The sequence below is a fragment of the Haliotis rufescens genome, unplaced genomic scaffold (genome assembly GCF_023055435.1).
Source record: "Haliotis rufescens isolate VD_foot unplaced genomic scaffold, xgHalRufe1.0.p SCAF_3, whole genome shotgun sequence".
Classification (NCBI taxonomy): domain Eukaryota; kingdom Metazoa; phylum Mollusca; class Gastropoda; order Lepetellida; family Haliotidae; genus Haliotis; species Haliotis rufescens.
In genome coordinates, this window is record NW_025964001.1 from 2,727,014 (window position 1) to 2,740,568 (window position 13,555).

The following is a 13,555-nucleotide window of genomic DNA, read 5'->3' on the forward strand; positions in this document are numbered from 1 at the left end:
ATCGTATCCCAATTGCTTATGTCGATGCTCATGATATCAATCACTGGATTGTCTTGTCCAGACTCAATTATTTACAGACCGCACTAATATAGCTGGAATATTGCTGAGTACGGCGTTGAAAAAACAAACACATAGGCAAACACGTGTGACGTAAAAACGACAGAGACTACATATACGATAGGAAGTCTACACGCTATAAACCCCATGGAACTTCCGGGTTAGTAGAGGTCGCCATCTACCTAAGGCGCCCTACGTGAAGATTTTACAGACCGTTTCGGTATGACGTCCGGAGACTTGGCTGATTGCGTACCATTATACACCGACGGCGGGGAACGTTGCTCATAATATTAATCACATGATGTTTTGATCAAGACGTCGTGCTATAGCTGGAACTTTGCTGAGTCCGGCGTAAAACAATTATATTTAATTATATATAAGTAGACTAACTCGGGTCCCATTGAAATAACTAAAAGAACTAGGATGTAAGGACATATATTTTATAACCTACTGTGAAGAAGACCAAGCTCTAAAAAGTCATCTGAACGAGTGTGTTTGGTTTAACGCCTCCTTGAACCGTATATCACGGCGTGCCCGCTTAATGTGGGAGAAAAGTCCGAAGTGATATAGGTTTGAGACATTTACCACTTTGATGAAACCCCCGAGCCCGGGTATGATGCTATCAAAACAAGAACCAGAAACACGTTTCCTGGCACGACAAAGGGACGCAACTCTATACAGCGAATTGCGGTGCCTTAGAAGGGCCATCCGTACCATACTACGCAATGACGTATTCTTCTGACGATTATTCTGAAACGACCAGTTCGAAGGAGAGAGAAACTATTATTCATTAGTTCATTTTTCTAACGAATATCGTAGGGACACAATTCTATGTGATCATACAACCCAGCAAATCTGCTGGTTAACAAAACAGAAGTAAGAGATGAACCAATACAAATAGATGAGTGAGTGAGTATGGTTTTACGCCGCTTTTAGCAATATTCCAGCAATATCACACCAGAAATGGGTTTTACACATTATACCCATGTAGGGAATCGAACCCGGGTCTTCGGCGTGACAAGTGAACGCTTTAACCACTAGGCTACCCCACCGCCCCACATATAACAAGACACATGGACATCAGTGTAAACGTTTTAATACATGAGGTATATTTAGTATGAGTATGTCGTAAGTATGCGCGTGTCAACAGAGGCAATGACGATACAAAAACAAAAGTCAAGGTATCTGATGCAGCAATGCATCTCTATGCAGGACACTGTTATTATTTACACGTGAGACGTTTCGATGCAAATATTTCCACCTTTATCAAACTGCACCAACACTTCACACAACAAGTTAAATAAATCGTTGTGCATCCATACCATGGCTTGTTAGTATACTACATCAATACCATGGCTTGTTAGAACACTACATCCATACCATGGCTTGTTAGTATACTACATCAATACCATGGCTTGTACGTATACTACATCAATACCATGGCTTGTTAGTATACTACATCCATACCATGGCTTGTTAGTATACTACATCCATATCATGGCTTGTAGTATACTACATCCATACCATGGCTTGTTAGTATACTACATCCATACCATGGCCTGTTAGTATACTACATCCATACCATGGCTTGTTAGTATACTACATCCATACCATGGCTTGTTAGTATACTACATCAATACCATGGCTTGTTCGTATACTATATCCATACCATGGCTTGTTAGTATACTACATCAATACCATGGCTTGTTAGTATACTACATCAATACCATGGCTTGTTCGTATACTATATCCATACCATGGCTTGTTCGTATACTATATCCATACCATGGCTTGTTAGTATACTACATCCATACCATGGCCTGTTAGTATACTACATCCATACCATGGCTTGTTAGTATACTACATCCGTACCATGGCTTGTTAGTATACTACATCCATACCATGGCTTGTTAGTATACTACATCCGTACCATGGCTTGTTAGTATACTACATCCATACCATGGCTTGTTAGTATACTACATCCGTACCATGGCTTGTTAGTATACTATATCCATACCATGGCTTGTTAGTATACTACATCCATACCATGGCCTGTTAGTATACTACATCCGTACCATGGCTTGTTAGTATACTACATCAATACCATGGCCTGTTAGTATACTACATCCATACCATGGCTTGTTAGTGTACTACATCCATACCATGGCTTGTTCGTATACTATATCCATACCATGGCTTGTACGTATACTACATCCATACCATGGCTTGTTAGTATACTACATCCATACCATGGCTTGTTAGTATACTACATCCGTACCATGGCTTGTACGTATACTACATCCATACCATGGTTTGTTAGTATACTACATCCATACCATGGCTTGTTAGTATACTACATCAATACCATGGCTTGTTAGTATACTACATCCATACCATGGCCTGTTAGTATACTACATCCGTACCATGGCTTGTTAGTATACTACATCAATACCATGGCCTGTTAGTATACTACATCCATACCATGGCTTGTTAGTGTACTACATCCATACCATGGCTTGTTCGTATACTATATCCATACCATGGCTTGTACGTATACTACATCCATACCATGGCTTGTTAGTATACTACATCCATACCATGGCTTGTTAGTATACTACATCCGTACCATGGCTTGTACGTATACTACATCCATACCATGGTTTGTTAGTATACTACATCCATACCATGGCTTGTTAGTATACTACATCAATACCATGGCTTGTTAGTATACTACATCCGTACCATGGCTTGTACGTATACTACATCCATACCATGGTTTGTTAGTATACTACATCCATACCATGGCGTGTTAGTATACTACATCCATACCATGGCTTGTTAGTATACTACATCCATACCATGGCTTGTTAGTATACTACATCCATACCATGGCTTGTTAGTATACTACATCCGTACCATGGCTTGTACGTATACTACATCCATACCATGGTTTGTTAGTATACTACATCCATACCATGGCGTGTTAGTATACTACATCCATACCATGGCTTGTACGTATACTACATCCATACCATGGTTTGTTAGTATACTACATCCATACCATGGCTTGTTAGTATACTACATCCATACCATGGCCTGTTAGTATACTACATCCATACCATGGCTTGTTAGTATACTACATCAATACCATGGCCTGTTAGTATACTACATCCATACCATGGCTTGTACGTATACTACATCCATACCATGGCTTGTTAGTATACTACATCCATACCATGGCTTGTTAGTATACTACATCCGTACCATGGCTTGTTAGTATACTACATCCATACCATGGTTTGTTAGTATACTACATCCATACCATGGCTTGTTAGTATACTACATCAATACCATGGCCTGTTAGTATACTACATCCATACCATGGCTTGTTCGTATGCTACATCCATACCATGGCTTGTTAGTATACTACATCCATACCATGGCTTGTTAGTGTACTACATCCATACCATGGCTTGTTAGTATACTACATCCATACCATGGCCTGTTAGTATACTACATCCATACCATGGTTTGTTAGTATACTACATCCATACCATGGCGTGTTAGTATACTACATCCATACCATGGTTTGTTAGTATACTACATCCATACCATGGCTTGTTCGTATACTACATCCATACCATGGCTTGTTCGTATACTACATCCATACCATGGCTTGTTAGTATACTACATCCATACCATGGCTTGTTAGTGTACTACATCCATACCATGGCTTGTTAGTATACTACATCCATACCATGGCTTGTTAGTGTACTACATCAATACCATGGCTTGTTCGTATACTACATCCATACCATGGCTTGTTAGTATACTACATCCATACCATGGCGTGTTAGTATACTACATCAATACCATGGCTTGTTCGTATACTACATCCATACCATGGCTTGTTAGTATACTACATCCATACCATGGCTTGTTAGTGTACTACATCCATACCATGGCTTGTTAGTATACTACATCCATACCATGGTTTGTTAGTATACTACATCCATACCATGGTTTGTTAGTGTACTACATCCATACCATGGTTTGTTCGTATACTATATCCATACCATGGCTTGTTAGTATACTACATCCATACCATGGCTTGTTAGTATACTACATCCATACCATGGCTTGTTAGTATACTACATCCATACCATGGCTTGTAAGTATACTACATCCATACCATGGCGTGTTAGTATACTACATCAATACCATGGCTTGTTAATATACTACATCAATACCATGGCTTTTTAGTATACTACTCACAATAACTTACAGATCACTCGATTCTTTCATATTACTGTACTGTACTGTCCTGACACGACATATTAACCACAGTAAAATGAAAGAATCTTATAGTAATATGAAAGAATCGTACAGAACGAGTCAGAAAGAATCGAAAACGTTTTTAGTAGTATATATGTATGTACATGGACTTCCCCAATGCAATTCTCGTCACATACCAGTAATCCTGAACAGAGCCTTGCAAAGTTGACAGAACCTGGGCCCACTTGCACAAAGCGATCTTAGAGCCAAGATGATCGTAACTCCCATACTTTAACATAGGCTAAGATCGCTTTGTGTTAAAGGTTTGAGAGCCATCTGTGCTCTAATGTCAAGCGTTTCAATTTAAAGGATCATCGTGGCCTCGATCGTTTTACCCTCGGTTGTTACCACTGGGGTATATAATTAAGACCCGTGAAATAATAACATCCAATCGAAAACAATCAAAATCAGGTACCGTGCCCCATAAATCGGGCAATATTTCCTATTAAATTTATGATTTTAACATCGGTTCCTCAGTGATAGGTAGTGATAGATATTACATTGCACGAACAGTGTCCATAAACACGTTTAAACTAAATATCGTAGCCTTTATCTAGCAATATATACACATTATGCATGAAAGATTTCATTCCTGCCGTCACGACCTCCAGACAGTCGATTGTTTGAGCTATCCCACCGTCTGTACACAAATAACAACAAATTTTAATTATACATAGGTGTGCATTAATATCACGTGGTATCTAGGCCGGATCCACGCACCTGCCGCCAATAGCGCTCGGGACGAACTGTTTGCCGAACACGCCGCACATAACGGAAGCCATTCGCGCGTTCTCGTCGCGACGTTCTCGTTGGTTCTCGTTTCGGAGTCTGAAACTGTTGCCGCCATTGCTAAGAAAGTCGTAAGCTGTCTGTCTATCCTGGAAAGGCCCGGTTTGTCTGTGTCCATTCTGGAGTGCCATGAAAGGATCCACGCCCCCTGTGTTTGTTCTGGTTCCGGTCGAAAGAGTGTGAGACCCGGTCGCGACAAGACGCCGTGTTCCACCCTGTCTACGAAGCTGCTCGGCGCGTCTTTGGACGTTTCCGAGTCGTTGTGGTCGTCGGCCTTGACTATGTGGATACGCTGACGCCGTGAGGTTCAGCCGTGGTCGTCGTCTGCGATGCTGCCTCAGACGGTACCGTCGCAATGCGCCGCCCCGCCCTGACTCGTTGCGGCCATGTCCGTGGCCTCTGTATCTAGCCCTCCACACCCCGACATTCGTGTGGGCCCCTGTGGAGGTGTTGACGGCCGGTTGGGGATCCACCGAGCTGCTGTTACCGTTGGATATTGTATAGCTCATCTGTATCCCCGCGCCATCTTGATTGTCTGGAACACAGAAGGTTGGCGTTGAGGACTCCATGTTATGGGCTAATGAACTTAGGACAAAAGAAGAGCAGTTGGCATCGAGAAGTGAGGAGAGGTGGTGTGAAATGGTCTTCAACGTCGCGTTCAAGATTATTGCACTTATGTAGCGACGTACATGTACGTGTGTGTGTGTTTGTGTTGTTTAACTGCGCAGTTAGCAAAATTCCAGCTTAATGACGGAGGGCTGTAAATATTAAGGCCGGACAAACCAATCCAGTGATTGACATCATGAGGATGTGAGAGAGAGCATGCCGGCATTTTGCCACGATGCAGCCGGGATTCCATAACATAACATTAGGTGCTTGGGCCCATTATTTGGGTATTCACCTCAAACTGACACCGAATCCTGTTTTCCTCAAGTGAATTTCACATTGTATACACATGAACCTATACATTCGAGAAAAGAAAAGAAAATCATCGGTCTCTGTCTCAATTACACTTCTTCAATATTTGCATTATATATCCGTATTAAATACACGTGATATATAAACTCTTGCTGTATATGAAGTCAATCAATAATTCAATAAAATTAAAATCACAGTGACACGCTCATTAATGGTGTATAAACAATTCTGTAGTCCACGTTCAGAGCTTCAGAGAAAATATTCAAATACGCCAGCACAAAACCTACACTCGAGTACCTGTGAGTATGACCTACACTCGAGTACATGTGAGTATGACCTACACTCGAATACCTGTGATTACGACCTACACTCGAGTACCTGTGATTATAACCTACACTCGAGTACCTGTGAGTATGACCTACACTCGAATACCTGTGATTACGGCCTACGCTCGAGTACCTGTGATCATGGCCTACACTCAAGTACCTGTGATCATTACCTATACTCGAGTACATGTGATCATGGCCTATACTCGAGTAGCTGTGATCATAACCAACACTCGAGTACCTGTGATCATGACCTACACTCGAGTACCTGTGATCATGGCCTACACTCGAGTACCTGTGATCATGACCTACACTCGAGTACCTGTGATCATGACCTACACTCGAGTACCTGTGATCATGACCTACACTCGAGTACCTGTGATCATGACCTACACTCGAGTACCTGTGATCATGACCTACACTCGAGTACATGTGATCATGGCCTACACTCGAGTACATGTGATCATGACCTACACTTGAGTACCAGTGATCACGACCTACACTCGAGTACCTGTGTTCGTGACCTACACTATGTGATCATGTACTGTATTGTTTTGTAGAACGGGACTATCGATTTATCTTTCAGAGGCAATATATGTCAATATCATTATGATGGTTATGTGTACCAAGTATATCCTCAGCATATCCACGTGCGAAACAACGCTTCCAGACAACAGATGTGCGAGTTGTCAACACTAATTCCCACAAGTCGATAACACCCCTCCTCCTCCTCATCCGCTCTTGTCCCAGCGTTCCCGGCTCCCTGCGTCTGTATCATTCATCACCAGCACTACACCGGGTTCCCCTCAACGTAAACACCCCCAACCCCCCTCCCCATCCCCCACGGCAACGATAACGCAATGTAGCTCCAATTACCCGCCCCCACTTGGACAATAAACACAAGCTGCTTGTAAGTAGAGTCCCTTTGGTAAACGTCTCAGAATATGGCAACACTTCAACAGACGGAACAAGACCTTACAATGCGAATTTATCAGCTACTAACACAAAGCAGATCAATCATCTCTGTGTAAAATACCCCACAACAAGCACGAGTGAGGAAGCACGCGACATAGACTAACATTTAGTCTCTGAAATCTTATGTTACACAATATCCTTCTTGACTCTAAAAATCAAAAACAATTCCCTATGCTGATTTCAGATAGAGCTAGCTTGAGCTTGCTAGACTTGCTTTTGTATGCATTTCTAGATTATTATTTTTTATAAAATAAATATATTCCACGGTCGTGGTGCAGGACTACGGGCGACGGTACAAACTGCAAACGCTGCCATATCACGGTGCCGAAGAAATAAACCAGAGGTTGTTAGCCAATGTATGTTTCTAAGAAGAAAATCAGTTTTACAATTAATCATTAAAGAATATTGTTCACAGGTTTTCTGTAAGAAAGCATGGAATTCCAAAGTGCACATGTATATTTCAACAGATGGAAGAACCTGCTTTAAAGCGTATTTGATGTACAAAGTACTACAACATTGCCTAGATACACTATTTTCCGACTATTAAGTCATCTAATAAGAAGGTGTTGGGCAAAAGTCGAGTAGTGTAGATCTACCGTGCTGGTGCCATGTGAGGAATTTGGGAAAAACAACAAGACAATAAATAGGTCAGGATCACAGGGAGCAGCTTGGTACTCAAAATTCTGGATATTAGGAAATATTTAACAGTGTTCGGTTACCTGGTTGTCCCACGGAGTCCGATAAGATGTATGCGGTCAAGACGAGACTGACGACAAGAAAGTCCTTCATCGTGGCGGTAGAGAAAAACTTGCTAACTTGAAGATTCCTCACTGTTGCTTAGTGTCTTGAGAACTGTGAAAACCCAACTAATTTGCCGTGTTTGTGGGAAGGGCTCTTGAAGGGGGGCCCATACGGCGTTGTCGGGGGATCATGGGGAGGGAAACACAGATGTTGGTGAGAGGCTTTAAACCCAACGGTTTCAGCCAGGCCTGAAGATTGTGTTTACTTAAATTGCTCGTTCTAGTCGGGAGTGTGTGGCATAGTTTAGACTGATTCCTAAATCCTGACCTCTACTCAAACATACCAGAGACCATATGAAGATGTGTGTATATGTGTGTAGATTAAGTGTGTCATGTGGAAAGGGGCCATATGGAAAATGGATACGATTTAAGTCATGTGATTTCTTTCTCTCACAACCGCTATGAACTGTCTCGGCTCGTGATTCACTGTCTACCATTACTCAAGGCGTTAAATCCACAAACACATTTCATTATAAATAATAATGTGGTTTAGTTCACTACTAACTGGACATTCAATCTCTCCCCGTACTGCTCAGAGAAATGTTCAACCACAGCTTCAGCCTATGCCGTAACCGTTGCTTACAATTTATCTTTTCATGTGGATGAAGAATGTAAGAAATGTTATATTTGGGATAACACTTTCTTGGTAAAGTACAGATTCTCCTACTTTTGGGGGGTGGGTCCGGGATTCGAACCCACACCGCCAGAGTGAGACACCTAATCGCCAACACACAAAGTCAGCGATCTAACCCACTCAGCCACCGAGGCCGAAAGTCCGACAACTGGTAGTCTAGATCACGTACTTTGTGTACCCCTCTCACAAGTGTAAATCGTAGATGAGGAATATTTAATCTTTGGATGTTGCAGCCTGTACAAATGCTATGTATTGGCAATATCTGTATTTCTGGCCCGCAACTTTGTCAATACATTAGACCCAAACGATTCACTCGTTCTTTCGCTAGCACCTAAGATATTCCCTTATATTTCCCTATATGACCTGTAGGTTTTTCACAATTATAGAGAATGCTGTAGTTGATTTGAATTATTTGGAACATGGCTATGTTAGGTTCCAACTTAAATTTAATGGTATCAAATCAACATTAAATTCTAAACATCACTAAACACAACGGATATGCTAATGGTAGTCTTCAGCAACCCCGACCGCCTCCGTGGTCTAATGGTAGAGCGTCCGCCGGAGAGCGGAAGATCCGGGGTTCGATCCCCAGCCGCGTCATGCCAAAAGACGTTAAAAGATGGTACTTGTTGTTATCCTGTCTGGCGCTCGGCATTAAGGGGCTAAAACAAGGACTGGTCCGCTCGGAGTCTGTATACTGTGTCTGAGTGGGGTATTCATGTTAAACTGCGGCATGGTATCTCAGTGAGCTAGCACTATAAATCGGCATCAGTCCGGACTAGTACAAGCAGACACACACACACACACACACACGTACATGCACGTCGCTATATAACTGCAATAATCTTGGACGCGACGTTAAACCCAATTACACCTCACCTCACCTCACCTCACCTTTGGCAACCCATGCTTGCTGTAAAAGGCGACTTTGCTTGTCGTAAGAGGCGACTAACGGGATCGGGTGGTTGGGCTCGCTGACTTGGTTGATGCATGTAATCGTATCCCAATTGCGTGCATCGATGCTCATGATGTCAATCACTGTCTTGTCTGGTCGATTATTTACTGACCGCCGTCATATAGCTGGAATATTGCTGAGTGCGGTGTTAAAAAAGAAACAAATATATGTATAAACTGCACTTTGTTTGTTAAAAGGACATGGCACCAGCAAATGATACATTGCACGCCTAACGTCACGTTGTATGGGTTTGAAAGCTGATCAACGATTGTACAGTGGAAATATGTGATGTATATTATTTCTGCGTGTTGCACCACCCCATCGCGGGCCTCGCCAACAGCACTCACACAGCTCGAGGCAACCCAATACCCCTTATCTTCTTCGATTCCAAGAGGGTCGTGACCAAAATGGCGGTTACGACCACAACAGTCGACCATTCATGCCACAGAGACGTAGTCCAACTTGGTAACTCTAACCCTTCAGGTCGAAGACTCAGTTGTGAATGTCTCAACTTGCAGACACCAAGAGCCGCAAAGATAACGCACCGGTACAACCCAGCATGACAGAAGACTCCGTCACAATAACGCCCTTCTGTTGTGTGGAGCGTGTACCATACATAGCTTGCCAGTACATACTTGCTTCTCTGTGGAGTGTGTTGGGTTTTTGCACCGTGTTTAGAAATAGTTTCGTTCGGAGAATAACAACAATTGGCTTTAAAACGTATTTGTGAAATATTACTCCTGTGATCTGTGTTGTGCTTTGTCCGTTGTTTAACGCCGCACTCAGCTATATTCCAGCTATATATGACGACGGTCTGTAAATAATCGAATCTGGACTAGACAATCCAGTGATTGCCACCATGAGCATCGATCTACGCAATTGGGATACGATGACATGCATCAATCACATCAACGAGCCTGAACACCCGATCCCACTCGTCACTGGATTGTCTGGTCCAGACTCGATTATTTACAGACCGCCGTCGTATAGCTGGAATATTGCTGAGTGCGACGTTAAAAAAAACAAATAAAACACTGTCATGCAAAACAGGGATTGTGCCGGTAAAAAAATAACTCATCTTCTTCAATTCACCAAATAACACGCAGAATGTCAGGAATTAAAAGAACACGTACATATTCTACGGAAACCGCACGCCTCATTCAGGCGGTAATGTTATCCATTTCCACGAGGAGTAATACCCCATTATGCTCCGTTAACCCAACAATCTGGTCGGAATGTATATAAAGGGTGTAAACGCGTTATGAAGTGGAGTGAGTGAGTGAGTGAGAATGGTTTTACGCCGCTTTTAGCAATATTCCAGCAATATCACGGCGGGGGACACCAAAAAATGGGCTTCACACAATGTACCCATGTCGGGAATCGAACCCGGTCTTCGGTCTGACGAGCGAACGCTTTAACCACTAGGCTACCCGACCGCCCCTTATGAAGTGGGGGATTAAGACAACAGCGAGATGAAAGGTTGGTGTTTTCCTATACAGCGTCGCACACCTGTGTTCAGCCATAACAAGGGCGGTTGAGGTGGGGCTGTGTCTGGGTGGTGGTGTTGAACCCTCTTCATTCAGCTATCTCCGGCATGCCTTGTATAATCTACCGTGGAGGAATTTGTCGGAATTCACATGACTGAAGAGTCAGGGTTGTAATAATAAAAGGCAAGTTAATTTGATTTCAGATTTTCCTCACCTCAGAACGTTTAGACTTACAGTGAAGGCTTAAATATGAAATTGTCATAATTTCTCATGGTGGTTACATATCATGTTTGTAAATGGCCAATGAGCGGACACTGATCGAGGCAAACACCAGAGTAGACTAACATCAAGTCTCTGAAATGAACATATTTTACAGAAAAAAACAGTTGTTAAATTATAGTCATAAAATATAATAAAGAGGAGCCCAGAGACTTTTTCATTTTCAGATACTGATACTGCAGTGATCTAGACTTGCCAAACATTATAGACTTGCATGGGCTGTATTGGATATAATTGATTCAGGGTCTGTATGACCGACTACCACCAGAGGGGAAGGACGTGTACAGACACTCGCTCTTTCCCCAGTCATGGACTGGAACAGACTGGAGTCAGCCGTTATATCAGATACGCTGGTACAATTCCGGGCCATGAACATGCTGCTATGTGCCTAGCTCCGACCAAACACGTCCTAAAACCATCAATCACTTTGTGTAAAGTTTTAACATTTTAAAGGAGATCTGTCTGTAACCAGTGCATACACATATGTACACAGAGCTACCCGCCATCTTTCAGGATTCCACCTCTACATAGAAGAATTAGGAAAAGAAGAGGCCTTGATAATCCATTAAGTCGTGAAATAAAATAAAAGACTCCCATGTTTCACACGGCATGAATAGCTGAAAATACAACCCAAGTCCTGTTTATATGCGTACCGTGTGGTTGGCGCTGAGCAACCATACCACAGTTTAACATGGATACCCTACTAAGAATCATGAAACTGGCTCCGCGCTGACCAGTCCTTGTTTTAGCCCCTTAATGCCAAGCGCAGTGAGGTTAATAGTCCTGCACCATAACTGTGGAATATATTTATTTTATGAAAAACAAATAATCTACAAATGTATACAAAAGCAAGACTAGCCAGCTCAAGCTAGCTTTATAATCAGCATAGAATATTGTGTAATATAAGATTTCAGAGACTAAATGTTAGTCTATGAGGTTAACAACAAGTATCTTTAAACGTCTTTTGGTGTGACGCGACCACTGATCTTCTGCTTAAAGGGGGCGGCCCTCTAGCCACTACACCACGGAGGCAGTCAGTCAGTCTGTATATAAGCGATAGTGAGCACTAATTTGATATAACCTAGTAACTACCATGACCAACTTGCAAGTACCTACCGTGACAACTAATCAACGTCGGGGGGAACCCATAAGGTGGGAGTATTATATATATACTCTCTGACAGCAGGCGTCGCTAAACTGACGCATTGTCTCCTTGGTCTTTTTCAAATTTCCGACCCATGAAAGATCCGGGGTGGATAGGTCTTCGGCAATCCGTCCTTTCCTTAAAAGGCGACTGTGCTTGTCGTAAGAGGCGTCTAACGGGATCGGGTGGTCAGGCTCGCTGACTTTGTTGATGCATGTAATCGATCCCAATTGCGTGGATCGATGCTCATGATGTCAATCACTGGATTGTCTGGTCCAGACTTGATTATTTACTGACCGCCGCCATATAGCTGGAATATTGCTGAGTGCGGCATAACAACAAACAAACAAACAACATATATATCTTAATGTAATAAGGAGGTGAGGTGAAATGGGGTTTAACGTCGCGTCCAAGATTATTGCAGTTATATAGCGACGTGCATGTATATATGTAGTGTGTGTGTGATGATCAGTGTGGACTGATGCCGATTGATAGTGCTAGCTCACTGAGATACCATGCCGCAGTTTAACATGAATACCCCACTCAGACACAGTATACTGACTCCGAGCCGACCAGTCCTTGTTTTAGCCCCTTCATACCGAGCGCCAGACAAGGTAACAACAAGTACCATCTTGATGGCGATTACCTGATAGTCTTTGCTGGAATTGATTAAGGAATTATGTTATATCGGCGATTTCAGACCAATTCAAAACCTAATCAGAACAAAATGTTCTTATTGTCCACATCATTCAGTGATTGTAAAATTAAGAACACTTGACTAGGTTATCTCTGAGAGTCAAGATGAAAAAGTCTGCACCAATATTTCACTGTTCTTGTCATATAGACAAACTGCAGA

General features: G+C 42.5%; 1 protein-coding gene across 1 annotated transcript; it reads right to left on the bottom strand.

Annotated features, from left to right (window-relative positions):
• Positions 1-1,137: 1,137 nt before the first annotated feature.
• On the bottom strand, positions 1,138-8,298 carry LOC124131904. The gene is made up of 2 exons (XM_046495435.2): positions 8,120-8,298; positions 1,138-5,716 (listed from the first exon to the last, which is right to left on the bottom strand). The coding sequence occupies exons 1-2, from the start codon at positions 8,187-8,189 to the stop codon at positions 5,094-5,096; spliced, it is 693 nt and encodes a 230-aa protein (XP_046351391.2). The 5' UTR covers positions 8,190-8,298; the 3' UTR covers positions 1,138-5,093.
• Positions 8,299-13,555: the final 5,257 nt, after the last annotated feature.

Bases quoted from the DNA above. Each gene is read 5' to 3' on its own strand.
- LOC124131904 (XM_046495435.2), bottom strand. From the start codon at position 8,189: ATGAAGGACTTTCTTGTCGTCAGTCTCGTCTTGACCGCATACATCTTA. The intron at 5,717-8,119 runs GTAACCGAACAC...TCTGTGTTCCAG, and splicing joins GGACTCCGTGGGACAACCAG to ACAATCAAGATGGCGCGGGG.